Source organism: Pan paniscus, chromosome 15, assembly GCF_029289425.2.
Source record: "Pan paniscus chromosome 15, NHGRI_mPanPan1-v2.0_pri, whole genome shotgun sequence".
Classification (NCBI taxonomy): domain Eukaryota; kingdom Metazoa; phylum Chordata; class Mammalia; order Primates; family Hominidae; genus Pan; species Pan paniscus.
Genome location: NC_073264.2, coordinates 36,959,093 through 36,978,946, shown reverse-complemented (window position 1 = coordinate 36,978,946; position 19,854 = coordinate 36,959,093). Strand labels below are relative to the sequence as shown.

The window sequence follows — 19,854 nt, the reverse complement described above, 5'->3', positions numbered from 1 at the left end:
ATGGAAACTTAAATCTTTTTGTGTTTTCCCTTTCCTTTTTAAATTTTGTTTTATGTATCACTTCCCTGTCTAATGTAGTTGGATAACAAAGCAACTTTTCTGATAATTTCATAACACCAATATATTTTTAAACTTTTTAAAAATGTGATACATAGGCACCAAGAGTAGAAGCACAAGTTCTTCTGGGATCTTTGGTTTGCTTTCCCAACTTATACTGTGAACTGCCTTCTCTTCATCCCAACATTCCTGATGTTGCTGTGTCTCAGTTTACAGATGTTAAGGTAAGAAATGAGATGCTAATTTTTAGCACTTAAATGATTTTATAATCATAAAGTATATGCAATAAAATTTGTATTCTTTCTTTTCTTTTTGAAATCCACACAATTGTTAAAGAACATTAGCCATATCCTCCAGACACAAAGGCTTGAATGTTCATTTGGAGCATATCCTTTTTTGTGTTTAAAACTGCTTTAGAACCTTTTTCTTGTTATTGAACCTACTCACATGTCTACCTGTTAGGATTCATTCACTTACTGAACATTTATTGAAATACCCCATGAGCCAGATACTATGCTACTAATGTAAAGCTTCTGAGATTAAGATGGTAAAGTAAACCTGCATATTAGACTCTCTCCTTCTCCCAGTTTCTCAGTGTGATGAGTCAAACATAGTAATGGAAAACTCTGTACTGCTCTAGGAAACTATGGAGTTGGGATGGAGATCCCATGTACCTGAGGCATTTAGGGGCTTGAACAGTAGATGGTGCAAAATAAATGTGACTATACAGTTGCCAGTGGAACTTACCACAGATATTAATCCTTAAAAAAAAAGATAATTGTGTCCAGTTAGGAGAAGACATACCAGATGACCCTTGTTGTTTATAAGTCTTCAAAATGTTTTCTGAAAAGCAGTCAGTGCTCTGAGCCCAGCAAGGTGCCTGTTGATAAATAATTCCATCAATAAGTTAAGACCTGTGTCTTACTGAGACCTGTCCTTACTTAACTGAATGCCTATGTATTATAAATTCCCAGCTGGGCGCAGTGGCTCACACCTGTAATCCCAGCACTTTGGGAGGCCGAGGCGGGCAGATCACGAGGTCAGGAGATTGAGACCATCCTGGCTAACACGGCGAAACCCTATCTCTACTAAAAATACAAAAAAAATTAGCCGGGCATGGTGGCGGGCGCGTGTAGTCCCAGCTACTCGGGAGGCTGAGGCAGGAGAATGGCGTGAACCCAGGAGGTGGAGCTTGCAGTGAGCCGAGATTGCGCCACTGCACTCCATCCTGGGTAACAGAGCGAGACTCCGTCTCAAAAAAAAAAAAAAAAAAAAAAAAAAAAAAAAATTCCCAAGGGTTTAACAGTCCTGAGAAGTTGTGCTTGTCACAGTAATTGCCAGATGGTCTTTGTATGTGACCTGAATTGGTCCCTAGAATTAGAAGTGTTGAGAGAGAGGAGACATAGCTCCTCAGGGGCTAAGCAGATGTGTTTTTTTTTGTTTTTGTTTTTTTTAAACTTGCTTTTTCTCAAGTTTTAAAAAGTCCAATTTATGTTAGGAATGTTGCATACACTTTCTATAGCATCCATATATCTCTTTGTTACGTTTATTATACTTGTAATTACGTGTTCAATGTCTGACTTCTACTTTAGATATATATATACCACAAGGTCTTTTTGCTATATCATCGTACCCTAACATACTGTTTGATACCTGGTATATACTCAGAAATCAATTTTTAGGCCAGGTATGGTGGCTCATGCCTTTAATCCTAGCCAAGGTGGGAGAATTGCTTGAGTCCAGGAGTTCAAGACCAGCCTGGGAAACATAGGGAGACCTTGTCTCTACAAAAAATAAAAAATTAGCTGGGCATGAATGCACACACCTGTGGTCCCAGCTATTGGGAGGCTGAAGTGGGAAGAGCACTTATGCCATGGTTGTGCCACCGCACTCCAGCCTGCGTAACAGAGCAAGACCTTGTCCCACCCCCTCCCCCCAAAAAAGGAAATCATTTGTTAAACAAGTGAACTTGACTTACATATAAAATCAATGCAAATTTCCAGTGACACACAAAAAACTATATAAATTGACCTTTGCCCTTCAAAGATGTAATAGCTATGGCTTTTTTTGTTTTGTTTTGTTTTTTACTGTTCTGAAGGTACATCAGCACATCAGCAGCTATGGTTTCTTTTATTCAGGAGATTTTGAAGGCCAAGGATGAGTTGTAGTTTTAATTTATTAATGCAGTTTTGAGTGAGTTAGGGGTTAGCCTCGCCTACTATATACTATCCGCATCTGCATTTCAGAGTGGCCTTGTTCTCTGTTGGCCCTTGTGTAGGCAGTAATGGCAGAAGTGATTAAAAACAACAACAAATCTCCAAAGTAAGATAAATTTTTTTGTATGAAAAACAAATCTCCAAAATTAGGGCCAATTCTAATAATAATGAAGAAAGCAAAAAGTAATCACTGTTCTTAGTCAGAAAATGAAGATTTAAAGGGGAAGTTACACACCATGGTTATCATTCGATTTTTACATTTTCACCAAAACCAGATTCCATATACTCTATAAACTACAGCCACATGGAACTTACCATAGTGTTTCTTGGTTCTATGCTTTGGAAAAACTATTTTCTCCTACTAAAGTGTCATGTATGTATAATTCTACTCTCCTCTTCTTGCCTCTCTTTATCACCCCAAACACATAGAATATAATTCCTGACTTTGTCTTTCAAAATCCTGTTTATCTAAGACCCCTTTGTGAAGTCTTTTATGACTTCTCAGATGAGCTGTTTGCTCACACAGAACTTTGTACATATCACCTTGTTTGATTTTTTTGTTTTTACAGTTCACTCATTTAATAATGTTTAGTATAGTCACAGAATTGTGCAACCATCATCACAGTCAATATTAGAACATTTTCGTCATCACCAAAGAAACGCTCGTATACATCTCCCTACCCCAAACTCTTGGTAACTCAGATTTATGTTCTGTCTTTATGGATTTGCCTGCATATTTTATATTACATGATCCTGTATTTTAATTGTTTGTTTACAAATCTATCTCTCTCCCTGGACTGTAAACTTCTTAAGGATAAGTACAGTGTCTTAGCTAACTTCTTGTCTCCAGCCCTTAAGACAGACTATATTACATAGAAAGCTCAAATTCCTATCAATTGGACTAGGTGCTGAGTTTACAAAGTTGAAGGTTGATCCTCTTAGGGAACTTACATTGTATATGACTTACATTGTATATGACTTAAGGAACTTACATTGTATGACTGACAAATGCTTATTGAATGAATGTATGAATGGTTTTTTAAACCAATGAACAAAATTCTTAATCATCAAATCTAATGGCATTCTTGTTCTCCTGAGCCATTATAATATTTGACCCTGTTGATGTTTCTGTCCTTTTCTGAATGTCTCTTTATCTTTTATTGCACAAATCTATCTTGATTTACTTCTTGCCTAAGTATTCTGACTCCTTAATAGACTAATTTTCTTTTCTCTGTTTGCTAAACATACATCCACTTCAATATTTTACCCTTGTATTTGTTCTTCGTTTTCTCCCCTTTGAATATTTTATTCATTTACATAATTTTAACTAATATTTTAACTTGTCTCAAAATTCATTGTCATATTTTACAAATTATTAAGGATGAATATTCTCCCTTAGCTTTATTGAGGTAAAATTGACAAAAATTTCACATATTTAAGGTGTACAATATGATGTCTTGATAACACGTATACAGTGTGGTAAAGATCAAGCCAAATAACATATCCATCACCTCACATGGCTACCTTTTTTTGGTGAGAGGGAGTAAGAGAAACCAAGATCTACTGTCTTAGCAGGTTTCAAGTGTACAGTACCAGTACCTGTAATCACTGTTAATTGTAGTCACCATGCTGTACATTAAGTCTCCAGAATTTAGTCATCCTGCCTATTTGAAACTTTGTACCCTTTACTTGTTTTCCTGTTTCACCCACTCCCTAGCCCCTGCTAACTACCGTTCTACTCTCTGCTTCCAAGACTTCAACTTTTTATATTCCACATGTAGGTGAGAACATGCAGTATTTGTCTTTCTGTGCCTCACATATTTCACATAGCATCATGCCCTCCAGGTTGATTCATATTGTCACAAATGACAAGATTTCCTTCTTTTTAAAGGCTGAGTGGTATTCTATTGTATGTGTATTCATGTACGTGTGTGGGTGTGTCACATTTTCTTTATCCATTAGTCCTTCAAGGGACACTTAGGTTTTTTCCATGTCTTGGCTATTGTAAATAATTCTGCAATGAACATAGGAGTACACTTATCTCTTTGACATGCTAATTTCATTTCCTTTGGATATGTATACCCAGAAGTAGGATTGCTTTGGATTATATGGACGTTTTAATAATTCTGTAATCTGTGGACACAGATATGTTTCTATTTATTTCTGTCTTTTTCTGTTTCTTTCCTCAGTGTTTTATAGTTTTCCGCGTACAGGTCTTTTACCTCTTTTGTTATACGTATTCCTAAGTATTTTGATGTTTTCGATGCTATTGTTAAATCGGATTATTTTCTTAATTTCTTTTTCAGATAGTTCACTGTTAGTATATAGAAACACAACTGATTTTTGTATGTTTTGTTTCCTGCTACTCTAGTGACTTTATTAGTTCTAACAGTTTTTTGGTGGAGTCTGTAGGGTTTTTTATATATTAGATTATGTCATCAGTAGACAGAGACAGTTGTAAAAGAAAGAATGGATGCCTTTTCTTTTTTCTGCCTAATTGCTCTGGCTAGGACTTCCAATACTATGTTGAATAGAAGTGGCGAGAGTGAGCATCTTTATCTTGTTCCTAATCTTAAAGTAAAACCTCAGCTTTTCGCTGTTGATTATGATGTTATCTGTGGGCTTGTTATGTTTCGATACAACTTCATTTGTTGAGTTACAACCTCATTTGTTGAGTTTTTATCATGAAAGGATGTCGTATTTTTCATGCAAAAAATTTTTATATTTTATTATGAAAGGATATTCATACCTTTGAGCTATGTATTCTACTTAAGTGCTTTTTCTTCACCTATTAAGATTTTTATCCTTTGTTCTGTTAATATGATGTATTAGTTTTATTGCTTTGTATATGTTGAACCATCCTTGCATCACAGTGATAAATCCTACTTAATTATGGCATGTGACCTTTTTAATGTGCTGATGAATTTGGTTTGTTAGTATTTTATTGAGGATTTTTGCATCTATATTCATCAAGGATATTGGCCTGTAATTAATTTCTTTTTCTGGTAATGCCTTTGTCTGACTTTGATGTCAGGGTAGTGCTGGCCTCTTAAAATGAGTTTTGAAGTATTCACTCATCTTCAATATTTTGGAAATGTTTGAGAAAGATTCTTCTCAAATTCTTTATTTGAAATATTTTGTAGAATTCACTGGTGAAGCCATCTGGTTCTGACTTTTAATGATATTTCTCAAAATCTTAAAAATCTTCATACCTATGAGCTATTAATTCTACTTTAATTATCTGCCTTTATCACTCTTCTAATCAGGAAGAAATGTTATTTTTTGAACATATGCTTTTGGCTATAAATTTCAGTAACTTTTATTTATTTAGCTACTTTTATAAATAATATTGGTCTCTTTATTGAAAGTACGTACATGAGAACAAAGACTGCTTTAATAACCACTTAATAAATATTTGTAGAATGAATGAGTGAAATCTCAGTCATTGCCGTTAACTATTTCCCCCTTATTTTAGGAACTTATAATCAAAACTGTATTAAGCTCGGCAAGAGATGAGCCCTCTGGTCCTGCACGGTAGGTCGGATATTCTTAGACTGAGTATAACTATTTTGTGTTTGGAATTTTAGAAGTTGACTGAATTTTTATAGCAGCCCAGATTGTTTTAGATACATAAAAGCCATTCTGAATTACAATTTTAAGTTACTTGAATGATTAAGTATTCTTACTTTTTTTCATGATTTAAATACTAACCTTTCTTCATAAACAGAATCCTAGTCACCTTTTTCAGTAACTTCACTCTTTATCTCTAAAATGATTTGTTTTAATTTTATTTTATTTAAGTACATTTTGTTTATTGTTCAGTTATATTTGTCAATGTCTTTTATGCAGTACCTTGAAATGCAGTAGCAGGTACCCAATGAATTTTTGTTAAATTGAATTAAAATATTTTATTATAGAAAGTAATATATCTAAGAAAATAGTATATTTTAATATTTATAAATATTTGATCAAGATTTTTAAAAATAGAATATGTTTTAGATTTTTTTCTAAATGTCTTAAGAAATAAAAGCTGACATTTTCTCTGTTTTACAAAACCTTTCCAAAAAAAGATTGAGATTTTAATTAGCAGGTTGCTAGTAGCACACCATGTTTCTTCTCTTCCCCAAAATAACATTAAGTCATATTTTATATTCTTGATGCTAATTCTAATAGTACGTCATTTGCTACAATATTGGTCTGTGCTACTACTCCTCAGATCTACGTCTCTGCAAAGCTCCTGTTTTCCAATCATCTACACATTTTTTGACCCAAAGTTCAAAAGTTACAGATCATGGCTTTGACTATTTGGATTCTTATTCTAATTTAAATCTTTTTCCAGCAAATGAAAATAATTTACAGTGAACCATTTGTTTAAATTAAGACATAGCTCCAGTTTTAAAAAATTTAATTATATATTTTTCTCAATAGCCAAGCTAACTAAAAACAAATATATTTGAGAAAATTGTTCTTTTACGCTAATCCCAATTAAGTTTACAAGGATTTTCGTATAATATTGTTTCATTTAATTCTCATCACGATTTTGAGAGTTTAATAGAATCACCCTCTTCTTCCAGTTTTGCTAGCCAGATACTGATGCTTAGAAAGTTAACAGTAAGTCTCTGATAATGCATAGCTGGTGGGACGGGGGATGTAGGCAAGCTAGCTAACATTTTTAAAGCCCTTTGTATGTGCTTGCTAGGCACTGTTCTAAGTGCCTTATATTTATTATCTCATTGAATTTTGTGATACCTCTATGAGACAGGTATAATTTTCATCCACCTTTTAATAGAAAAGAAAACTAGAACCCAGGGAATTTCAGTAATCTGCCCTGTCATCTAGATATGACAGAACCCTGGCAGTTTGTCTTCAGAGGCTTTTTAGATGCACAATTAATAAGTGGCAATACCAAATTTGACCTTAGTGCTTAAGACTGTAGATCTTTTGCTTTTTTTTTACCAAAAAAAAAAAATATATATATATATATATGTTGCTTCTCAAGTGGAAGAATGTGGAAGCCTAAAACGTAGCTGTCTAGAGGTAGACCTGGAAATCATTAACACAACAGCTTGTGTTATGGAGAATATGGAAAAACCCCAGAAGTTGAATATAAGCATTGTCTCAACTTGTTTTTCTATACCTTTTTAGTATATGTTTTTTTAGAAACATACTCCCAGGCCAGGTGTGGTGGCTCATGCCTGGAATCCCAGCACTTTGGGAGGCCGAGGAGAGTGGATCACCTGAGGTCAGGAGTTCGAGACCAGCCTGGCCAACATGGTGAAACCCCGTCTCTACTAAAAATACAAAAAATTAGCCAGGTGTGGTAGCGTGCCCCTGTAGTCCCAGCTACTCAGGAGGCTGAGGCAGGAGAATTGCTTGAACCGGGGAGGTGGAGGTTGCAGTAAGCCGAGATCGCGCCACTGCACTCCAGCCTGGGCAAGACAGAGTGAGACTCTGTCTCAAAAAAAAAAAAAAGAAAAAGAAAAAGAAAAAAGAAACTTAATACCCCCAGTCTGCACAGGAGCAGAGAGTTGAGCTATATGCTGGGAATAATCTAGATTATTTTGACATCTTGTGGAGGGGGGGTGTAGGAAACTCTACATGCAAGAAAAAAATATATATATCCTTTCTTATCTCCTCTTGCTACAATAAAAATTGTTCAACATTTGTGTTCTAAGTCTCTGCCTTTAGTTAGCTGCATCCACGGAGAGCTTTGCTTCACTTGACAGTTTATTGTTGCTTTAGGATTATAGATGTTTCCATAGCTAAACCCGAAGCTTGGTTATTTAGTGCTACAAATATTACCTAGGATTTATGGGTGAACAATAGGGAAAAAATAAAGTAGTAGACTTCATCTAGAAGACTTTCAGGTAATTTTCATAGTAAACAGTTTGGTAGCCTTAACACTCTAGACTGAAAGAAGAGACTTAAGACCTTCTGATCTGCTGTGTTAAGGAAGAAGAATCTGCATTGAATTTTTCTGAAGTTTAGCATTCCACTAAAATTAAGAATATCAGTATCGGGACATGGCATATATAACAGGATACTAGAAGAAGGTGACTGTTTTGATACTTAGAACCATTATACATTTTATCAGAAGCTTAAACTTGAACACACTAATAGAATCCTTACTGATTCTAATCATAAAATAACTCTCTTCAAGCTGACACCCAGCTGAAATTATATTGCTACGGAAATGAAGCTTTGCAATACATTGGGGAACAGGATAAAAATTCTACAAGTTCTGTTTCTGTTGGATTTTAAAATAAGTTACATAAATTTTATGTTCTCAATTTGTTTTAAAACAATTTGTAGCTAGGTGTGTTAAATTTAAAAGATAGAAAAATATTTAACATATTCCATCAGCTTCATGTTTTTACTTAAGTTCATTTTGCTGTTATCAGTCAATAAAATTACACTTTCCATTTTGAAAGCAGGTTACATTTTGTTTAGGAAGCTTGATAGCAATGTCAGTCTAACAGACTAACATGGATTTTTAAAAAACATGTTGTGTGGTATCCCAGCCTGTAGTCTTCTTAGTAAATAATAATAGAAAATTAGGCTCAGAAGTTTTGGGATTCTGCTTTCTTCATACTTTCTCTTCTTTGGTTACCAGTTAATGTATAGAGTAACAAATTCATTAATTCATTTAAAATAGTGCATGTTCATTCTGTGTCAGTTGATTGTGGGTCATGTTTGTGGTGGTGGTTTCATTTTATGTAACCGTTGTTGTTTGCCTTTTTTGCAGATGTGTAGCACTTTGTAGTTTAGGTATTTGGATTTGTGAAGAACTAGTCCATGAGTCTCATCATCCTCAAATTAAGGAAGCTCTGAATGTGATTTGTGTTTCCTTAAAGGTAAAGAAAACTGTTTAGTGAAATATATTAAGATAGGAGAGAATGCATATTTTTTTCTCCAACTATTAATGGTATCTTGTGTAACATTTAGTAAATGTTTTCATTACTTTATTATTCTATTATTTTCTTGATCCTGACTCGTTCCTTAAAAATTGTTCTGTTTCTTGAATTTAGGGTATCTTTATGGTGACCCATTTTTATCTCAACTTTTTATGTATTTTAGCTTTGTCCCTAAACTATATATGGTAGACATCTAAAAAAGGAAACCCACCATTTAAGACATATATAGGGTTTTTCTGTTTTTTTTTTTTAACTAGTATTTTTGTAACTTACTGTTCTTTGATCTTTATTACCACTCCCTGAATTCTTGAGCTGTTCAGTTTTTTTGCTTTATCTTTTCAAGTTATGTGCCTTCTTTGTAGACAGAGAAGATTTTTTCAGTAGTAATAATGTAATTATTTGGAGAGTCTGAATGAATAAATGAGTACTTTTTGTTTATGAAAGGATGCATGATATTATTGTTGTTTTAAGACTTGTAAAACCCACAGCACCTGTATAAAGACTCTAAACATACAAAGTAGCTAATAAATATTTTTAAATAATAGTTACATGACAGATATTTCTAAATATTTACTATGAGGCACATTGCTAGACAGTGAGGGATAACAATAGGAAAAAATTGTAAATACTAGCTTCAAGATATTAATAATAGCTGAAAAAGATTAAAATGAGAATAATAAAACATAAAAACCTGAGAGTACTAAATGGGTATATAATATAAACTGCGTGTATAATATAAACTGCTGATTCAGTTCGGAAGAAACAGAAATCATTTTGACTTAGTTATCAGAGAAGACTGGAAAAGAGGAGACACATTGGGGTTTGAAGTGTGGGTGAAATGTGGACGTAGAGAAGCATAAAAAGTTTGTCTTTATGCCATTGGGGAGTCCTCTGAGTTTTAAGCATAATGTCAGGATCATAACAGTGCTATAGAAGATTAATTTGGAAGTGTGGTGAATAGTTGATTGGAACAGGGCAAAGATTGATAAAAAGAATAGTGGTTTAGAGGCCACTGCATAAATCCACATAAGAGAAAATGCAACAAAACTTTAATGAGGACAGTCAAACATTACAAAGGAAAATTAAAGTTGTATGTGTCTTTGGAATGTGTTGTGATTTTTTTTATTTTTCAGCTAGAGATTTATCTTAATCACCTATAAATGTAGGATTTATAATCCTACAAATGTATGAAATGTAAAAATTTTCAGCAGATAATACATTGATGAAAAGTTCATCATGAAAATTTTTAAAACTTTTTTTTTATTATTGCAGTTTACTAATAAAACAGTAGCCCACGTAGCTTGTAACATGCTTCACATGCTGGTTCATTATGTACCTAGACTTCAGATTTACCAGCCTGATTCTCCCTTGAAAATTATTCAAGTAAGTAATTTCTCGTTTATTTATTATGACCTTGTTAAATTTTTTTAGATTTGGATACTTTGAATTGTAAAATTATTTAATAGTTTTAAAATTTTTTTGCATAGCTAAATAATGGCTACCCATCATGCTTTTTTGTGGTATCAAAGTTCATGATAGTTCCCTTGTCTTTTATGTTAGAAGATTGTATTCCTGGTTTTGGACAAAGTAAAAGCACTAGAAACAATTTATTAGGCCAGCCTGGTGGCTTATGCCTGTAATCCAGGCACTTTGGGAGACTAAGTTGGAAGGATCGATTGAGGCCAGGACTTAGAGACCAGCCTAGGTAACATAGCAAGACCCTGGCTCAACAAACAGTTAAACAAAAAACAATTTATTAGTTGTAGTGAAAATTAAATGCTATGTGTAAACTTATGTCATCGTCTTTATAAACATGTATGTTGCTTTATTCCCTCTTAAGTAGGGAAAACATACCATCCAGTTACCACAATCAGGTCATTATTTTTTTTCTTTTCTCTTTAGCCAGTCATTTGTGAATTTTTGTTCATTCTAATTCGGTGTCTCCTGTGCTTCCTGCAACACCTGACGTATTTCAGTCCTTCATTATTTCTTTCTTGAGATATTGCTGTTGCCTTCTCCTGGTTTGTGTGGTCTTGCTCTTAAAGTCATCATTCACATTTACATGGCTCTTACCATATCACGTACCCCCCCCAAAAAAAAAAATCTATGATTTTCCTTTGGCTATAAAATAAAGCCCAAATTCTTTAGCTGTGAATTCAGGGCCTTCACAGGAGAACCCAACTGGTTTTTTAAGAATCATGTACAGATTCCTTTGAAATGCCATGTTGTTCAGGCAACTGAGTCTGCTTGTCATCACTTAAACATACCCCTGGCTTTCTTCCTCCTAGCTGAAATGCTTTGCTTCTCTCCTCTAGTGCCCTCATCTTTCAGTGATTGGCTTAAATACCATCTCCTCAAAAAATAAAAATCGCTATCTGCTCTCCCTACCAGAATTTATCATTCTTATCTTCCTATCTTTATAACATTTTTAGGACAGATGGGAACTAATATTTATTAAACACCTACTATGTACCAGTCACCTTTTCATATGATATCTCATATAATTCTTAGAAGTTTTTTGAGATAGATTATTCCCTTCCCTGTCCCCAATCTCCCCTCCTTATTTAAGATGAGAGAACTGAGGATTTAATAACTACATAAGAGTCATAAGCCAAGAGAACAGGACTCAGACCCAGGTCTGTAAGATTCCATAGTTCATGCTTTTCCCACTCAGTCATCTTACCAGACTCTATTACGGCACTAAATGTAGTAAGTATCGCACTAGTGAGTAAAGCCTTTTTCTGTATAAAGTATATTTAGAGGAATTTTTCTACTTACTACATTGAGGCAATAATTTCTAAAAACGTAATAGCATACAATACAGCTAAAATAAAAATACAATAAATATATACCTATACATTTTTAACATGCACATAAAAAAATTAAATAAGACTAAATGATTTCCAGGGTAAATGATAACACTGTATACGAAGATTTTGCCTTTTTTAAAATAATGTCTTTTTCATTTACTTTGTATTGTGTACTTTATATTTATTCAAATAATATTCAGTGTATAATATATGTTAATTTAAAAAGCCACATTTGGCTGGGCACGGTGGCTCATGCCTGTAATCCCAGCACTTTGGGAGGCTGAGGTGGGCGGATCACCTGAGGTTAGGAGTTCGAGACCAGCCTGGCCAACATGGTGAAACCCCGTCTCTACTAAAAATACAAAAATTAGCTGGGCGTGGTGGCCCACACCTGTAATCCCAGCTACTCAGGAGGCTGAGGCAAGAGAATCACTTGAACCCAGAGCCGAGATCGCTCCACTGCACTCCAACCTGGGTGGCTGAGTGAGACTCCATCTCAAAAAAATAAATAAATAAAAAGTCACATTTTTTAAAAAAGCCTTATATGTGTGTGTGTATATATATATAAACAAAAGGCCTGGAAAGGCAATAGAGTAGATTTCTTCAGGTGATAGGATTACCGTGGTTTTTTGTTGTTTTGAGACAGGGTCTCTGTCGCCCAAGCTCCCAAAATGGGTTTGAGCCACCGTGCCCAGCCTATGATGGTTTTTATTAGTCTTTTTCTTATCTGTATCTTTTAATTTTTCTATAATGAACATATATTTTCTGTGTGTTTGTACATATTGATTTACCCCCTTGAATTGGGAAGAAATCCATTTATGGTTGACAGAATATGTATAATTTTGGTTCTGTACATGAGGATTATAAATAATTGATAGTTAACTATACTTGAAAAGCTTGCCTATTAAACATTACTTTGAAATAACAGTGTTAATGTGTTTAGAATAAATTTGCAGTAGTAGGTTTTGTATCACTTCAGCATTTAACAATCAAGTTTTAGGATGTACCATTAATTTGACATATATAGAGCTCCTTTTAAAAAAAATTTTTTTGCTTACAGATCCTAATAGCTACCATCACCCATCTTTTACCAAGTACAGAGGCTTCATCTTATGAAATGGACAAGAGGGTAATTTAAATTTTGTTTGATGATTAGTATGTGGTTATTTAGTAAAATATTTGTATTTCAAAACTTTAAAGGTATGTATATTTACATGGTAAAAATTTATCCTTGTTCAGAATCTGCTATAGTGTGAAATGCCTTTCTGTTATTTAAGTATAACTAAATTATATTTTGGTTCACATTTCATTGCCATTTGATAAAATCTTTGAGTCTCAAGATTGTAAGGAACCTTAGAGGACATTCTGTCCACCTCTATTTCATAACATTCTGCCAAATTGTGTTCTTACCTATGCCTGAAGATTGTTAATTCTGAGGAGTTAATCACCTCTAAAGGCAGCCACTTGTTTTTGTATAGATAGAAAGTAAAGATAAAATATATAGAGATATGTCATTTAAAAGAAGACATCTCCTCTGTCTGTGAAAACATTCTACTAGGTGACATTTACCTCAGTAAATTCATTATGAGGGTTCTTTAATTTTTTCAGATATTGTATTTACCAGTTCTAGAGTTACTTTTTGTTTTGTTTTTAAGTTTCCATATCTTATCTGAAATTCTGCATTTCTTCATCAATTATATACATCTTCTCTTATAGATACTTTAACATATTTATAATAATTAAAATAGAGTCCTTGACTACTAAATCCAGTATCTGGGTCATCACTAACTCCGTTTCTATTGAGTTTTTTTCTTTTGACTATGAGTTTCATTTTCCTCTTATTATGTCTATTTTTTAATTATATGCCTGACATTATATATAAATGTTGTAGAGACTCTAGGTCGGTGCTGCTCACTATGGTAGCTACTAACTGTGTATTGCTTTCAGTTGACACTAAATTTAGTTTAAAGTTCACATGAAAAATGTAATTCCTCGTTTGCAAATATCGAGTGCTCAATAGCCATATGGGCAAATATAGACCATTTTCATCATTGCACAAAGTTCTGTTAGACAAGGCTGCTCTAGATTCTATTAGTTTCCTCTGAGAATTATTCTCATCTCTTCCCTTGTCATATCTCAATCTTGAGTTCTATTCTCCAGGTCTCCCCTTAACCATATTGTTTTGAAATCTCAAGTATGTTTTATTTACTGCTTATGTTCTTATTAATTTACAGAAATCTGAAGCTATAGTTATGTTTCTGGACCTATTCCCAGTTATTTTCTTGTGTGGCATACATGAGGCTTTCATACTTTTTTCTTTTCCTACTGTCTGCCATTATCATTTCTTACTGATTTCATGTGTTTACCTCAAAACTTTTTATTCTTTCCCTTCATATTCAGTTTAAACACCATTTGAACAGATTGTTTAGCTCTTGATAAATACTTTATCATCATCATCTTCATCTTTAAAAGAGACATATACTACATTTTTATTTTTTTTATTTTAAATTTTTTAAATTTTTTTGAGGCGGAGTCATCTCACTCTGTCACCCAAGCTGGAGTACTGTGGCACAGTCTCGGCTCACTGCAACCTCTGCCTCCCAGGTTCAAGCGGTTCTTGTGCTTCAGCCATTCAAGTAACTGGGATTTCAGGTGTACACCACCATGCCTGGCTAATTTTGTATTTTTAGTAGAGATGTGTCGGGGGCGGGGGGGTCTCATCATCTTGGCCAGGCCGGTCTCAAACTCCTGGCCCCAAGTGATCCACCTGCCTCGGCCTCCCAAAGTGCTGGGATTACAGGCGTGAGCTACCTCATCCGGCCTCCATTTTTAGCCAAGAATCCTTCGGTTTAGTGTCGCAGGCTATGGTGTAGAATTCCAAATCCAGTTTATGAATAATTTCTGGATAACTACTTGTTCATCTTTTTCTATATCATCTTTGTCTTCCAGAAGTCTAGCTGTTAATATGAAAAAGCTATACTTCTAAGTTTTTGTTTTCTTGCCCACTAAATTTATTAAACATTTATTTATCATAAAATATGAGTGTGGCGTTCTGCTAGGCACTAAACAGAGGTAAACATGATACTCCCTGTTCTCATGGAATTTAAAAATTAGAGACACAAATGAGGCAACACAATATAATAAATAGTATAAAAAGTAGAAAAATGTATAAGATACAAGGTAGAATAGAGAAAGAAGTAATTATTGGGGAAAGGCATATTTAGGAAAAATTCTTTTAAAGTTAAATAGAGACATAAATAGAGACAAACAGTAGAATCAGAAAATTATTCCAAGTGGTATGAATAGCATGTGTAAATCTGGGGACTATAAAATAGTATGGTTTGTTTTGGAGAAACAACTAGGCAGTTCTATATTTTAGAATGTGAAGTGGACAGTTAAGAGTTGGGAAAATGAAGTTTCTAAGATAGGAAGGGGCCAGATTATAAAGGGTCTTGGATGCCACACTATGAATGTGGTACTTCTGTGAAAGTGACTTTTTTGAAAGGTTTTTATGTAGGATAAAATATGACCAGATTTGTGAAAAATCACTTGAGAAAATGTGAAAGTTGACTTAAAAGTCAAAATATGGTGATTATTATTAAAATCATCTTTATAAGAATTGATGACGTTCTGAGCTAAGGCTAAAGGAATAGAGAATAGATACTCACAAAGTAGAACCCACAGCCAAGGTGAGGAATGCAGGAAAGAGCAGCTTTGTTGGAGCAGTGAGTTTCAGTTCTCAGTTTGTTGCATATAAAAAGTAATATCCAGATGGAGACCACCAGCAAAGCAATTATATAGCTGATTAGAAAATTAGATGCTGGAAATAAAATTATTGGCATTGTCAGTACATGAGTAGTATTAACATTGTGAGAATATATGAAATCACTTAAGGCGATATAGTAGAGTAAGATGAGTCAGCAAAGTATAGCACATTAAAGAATAACAGTTAAGGAGAAGGCAGAGAAGATGATTCAGTAAAAGTGACTGAAAGGACTAGTAGGAAAGGTAGGAAGAACACCAGGTCTAGGAGAGAGTAATCACATAGAAGACAATCAAATCATCCCGAAAATGCTTTTTTGATCTCAGACTTTATTCACTGTTTTTTTTTGAGACAGGGTCTCGCTCTGTCACCCAGGCTGGAGTACAGTGGCGCAATCTAGACTCACTGCAACCTCCACCTCCCACACTCAAGTGATCCTCCCACCTCAGCCCCCAAAATGGGACCACAGGCGTACGCCACCATGCCCAGCTAATTATTGTATTTTTAGTAGAGATGGGGTTTTGCTATGTTGCCTAGGCTGGTCAGGAGCTGGTCACTTCAGCTCAGGAGCTTGAGCTGAAGTGAACCGCCCGCCTTGGCCTCCCTAAGTGCTGGGATTACAGATGTGAGTCACTGTGCCCAGCCTATCATTCACTCTTCTTTTTTTTTTTTTTTTTTTTGAGATGGAGTCTTGCTCTGTTGCCCAAGCTGGAATACTGTGGTGCAGTCTCGGCTCACTGCAATCTCCACCTCCTAGGTTCAAGTGATTCTCCTGCCTCAGCCTCCTGAGTAGCTGGGATTACAGGCGTGCGCCACCATGCCCAACTAATTTTTTTTTTCTTTTTTTTGAGACAAGAGTCTCCCTCTATTGCCCAGGCTGGCGTGTGGTGGCACAATCTCGGCTCATTGCAACCTCCGTCTCCTGGGTTCAAGTGATTCTTCTGCCTCAGCCTCCCAAGTAGCTGGAACTACAGACACATGCCACCACACCTTGCTAGTTTTTTTTTTGTTTTTTGTTTTTTTGTTTTTTTCAGTAGAGATGGGGGTTTCACCGTATGGGCCAGGCTAGTCTTGAACTCCTGACCTGGTGATCCACCCGCCCAACCTCCCAAAGTGCTGGGTTTACAGGCGTGAGCCTTCCCACCCAGCCTCAAATATGCTTTATCTTAAACATCTTATTTATTTATTTAGAGACGGAGTCTCGCTGTGTCACCCAGGCTGGAGTGCAGTGGCGTGATCTCAGCTCACTGCAACCTCCGCCTCCCAGGTTCAAGCAATTCTCCTGCCTCAGCCTCCCTAGTAGCTGGGGCTACAAGCACACACCACTATGCTAATTTTTGTATTTTTAGTGGAGATGGGGTTTCACCATATTGGCCAGGCTGGTCTCAAATTCCTGACCTCAGGTAATCCACCTGCCTGGACCTCCCAAAGTGCTGGGATTACAGGCGTGAGCCACCACACCTGCCCTTAAACCTCTTTATAATTACATTCCTCTCTGTGTGATGAACATCAGAATATTACCTAAATCCACTGGTTCTTCTCCACTATGTTGCATTCCAGTATCTTCTAATTTTTTTGAATTGGGTTTTTATTATCTTTTATTAGAAGCTGGCACACTACATATGGACAAATAGATATATTGAATCATTTTAATTATGTTATTATTTCTCTAGGAACTCTTAATCTCATGCAAGCCACCAGTATAGGGAGGCATTTCTCATGTATGATATTCAGATTGCTGCTCCTTAACCTCAAATGTTTAAGAACTTGAATAAACTGTATATGGGCCAGGAGTTTTTAGACTTCTCAAACGGCTCATTGTCATTGGTGAATATGGGCTTGGGCTAACGGGTTTTAAAAGATAAATTCAATAAAAATAAAGCAAAAAGAACATTTATATAGTGATTTTTTTAAAAAAATCACATGCCAGCAGTGTGTACTTTATATGCATTATTTCAACATTAAAACAACTTTATAGTCTTGATAAATATTTTTTAATCCCTATTCTTCATAGAGAATTGAGCCTTAGAAAGGTTAAGTTGCCCAAGGTCACAAAATTGTTACTAAATATCAGAGCCAAGACTGGAATCTGTGATTGACAGATAGATGCCAAAGTCCATACTGTTTTTAGTTAGAAACATCAATTGAGAGCTTCCATTTGAGTTTTATGGTGGAATTGTTTTCTTTTAACATAATTTCAAGTTTATAGAAACATTGAAAGGGTAGTACAAAGAATTCTTTATATTGGTTCACCACATTTGCTTTATCCCTTTGTATGTAGTATGAAATAGAGAAATAAATGTGTATACTGCTGACTACTTTATTGTGTTTTTCCTAAAATCAAGCAATTCTCTTATATAACCACAAAATAGTTATCAACATGAGGAAATTAGCATTAGTATTAGTGATACATTTGTATTATCTAATCTATAGATATTTCACTAGTTGTCTCACTAACGTCCTGTAGGGCAAAAGAAATTCCCAAATTATGCCTTACATGCAGTCATAATGTCCCTTTAGCCTTCTATAGTATGGAAGAGGTTCTTAATCTTTCTATATTTCTTGACCTTGACATTTTAAAGAATATAGTCTAGTTACTGTATAAAATGTCCTGCATTTTGGCTTTGTGTTTCATCATGATTAGGTTTGTTATTATTGGATTTAAATTAGGCGTATTTGGCAGGAATACCTCAGAAGATTTTGTGCACCTCTTAATACATTATATCAGGTGTCACAGATGTCAGTTTGTTTCATTTCTGATTGGTGCTAACTTCAGTCAAATGATTAAGGTTGTGTCTGCCAGGTGTTTCCACTGTAAAGCTACTGTTTAATCCTTTTCAATGAATTAGTATTTGTAAGACAATACTTTGAGACTATACTATATAAATATTTGGCTCCTTAAATTTCCACTAACTGGTTTTGCTAATCATTAATGACTCTTACCAGAAACAATCATTGCTACAGTAGCTGCCAAATGATGATTTCCTAATTCATCATTTTTTCTACATTCATTAGTTAGCTTTCTACTTATAAGGAAGAGCTTTCCTTTCTTTCTTATTCATCTTATTTCAATGTGGGCTCATGATTCTGATTTTATGCAATGATTTGTAATCCTTAACTATTATTTATTTTGGTGCTCAAAATGTCTCATACTTAGCCAGTGGGAGCCCCTTCAAAGTGGCTTCTTTTTCATAAATCCCCATTATTTTGGGGGCATGCTTTTAATTTCTGTCAGCACACAATTTTCCAGACTCACTTTGTGCTTTCCCTGTACCAGCCCTGAAATAACCCATTTCTCCAAGAAACCCTGCTTCCGTTAAGTGGCAAATGGTGTTTAGAAATCAGTATCTAAGAACTAGGCATGCACATTGCTATTGGGATATCTTTTTTTTTTTTTTTTTTTGGAGATGGAGTCTCGCTCTGTCACCCAGGCTGGAGTGCCCCGGCGCGATCTCGGCTCACTGCAAGCTCCGCCTCCCGGGTTCACGCCATTCTCCTGCCTCAGCCTCCCGAGTAGCTGGGACTACAGGCGCCCGCCACCACGCCTGGCTAATTTTTTTGTATTTTTAGTAGAGACGGGGTTTCACCGTGTTAGCCAGGATGGTCTCGATCTCCTGACCTCGTGATCTGCCTGTCTCAGCCTCCCAAAGTGCTGGGATTACAGGCGTGAGCCGTTGCACCTGGCCTGGGGTATCGTTTCTTAAGTCCTCTTTGGCAGATACAGCTAGGAAATACATAACATACACACACACACACACACACACACACACACCCATCTCTATATCTGCTATAGACTGAATGTTTGTGTCTCTCCCGAAGTTCATATATGGAAATCCTAATGCCCAGTGTCATGGGATTTGGAGGTGGGGCCTTTGAGAGGTAATTAGGTCGTGAGGATGAAGCCCTCATCAATGGGATTAGTGCCCTTATAAGAAGAGAGATGAACTAATACCCACCGTGTGAAGATACACTAGAAGGTGGTCATCTAACAAGCCAGAAAGAGGACCCTCACATATACTGAATTGGCTGCCACCTTGATCTTCAACTTTCTCACTTTCAGAACTGTGAGGAATAAATTTCTCTTGTGTAAGCCA

General features: G+C 35.4%; 1 protein-coding gene across 7 annotated transcripts in view; it reads left to right on the top strand.

Moving 5' to 3' along the window:
• RALGAPA1 (Ral GTPase activating protein catalytic subunit alpha 1) overlaps positions 1–19,854 on the top strand; it is a 270,749-nt gene that overhangs the window by 144,578 nt on the left and 106,317 nt on the right. For all 7 annotated transcript variants that reach the window (XM_055097476.2, XM_034937441.3, XM_034937450.3 and 4 more), the window contains 5 exons: positions 156–281; positions 5,749–5,807; positions 9,019–9,127; positions 10,460–10,570; positions 13,058–13,126. In XM_055097476.2, the coding sequence (XP_054953451.1) occupies positions 156–281; positions 5,749–5,807; positions 9,019–9,127; positions 10,460–10,570; positions 13,058–13,126 (474 nt within the window). The remainder of the gene's footprint in view (positions 1–155; positions 282–5,748; positions 5,808–9,018; positions 9,128–10,459; positions 10,571–13,057; positions 13,127–19,854) is intronic.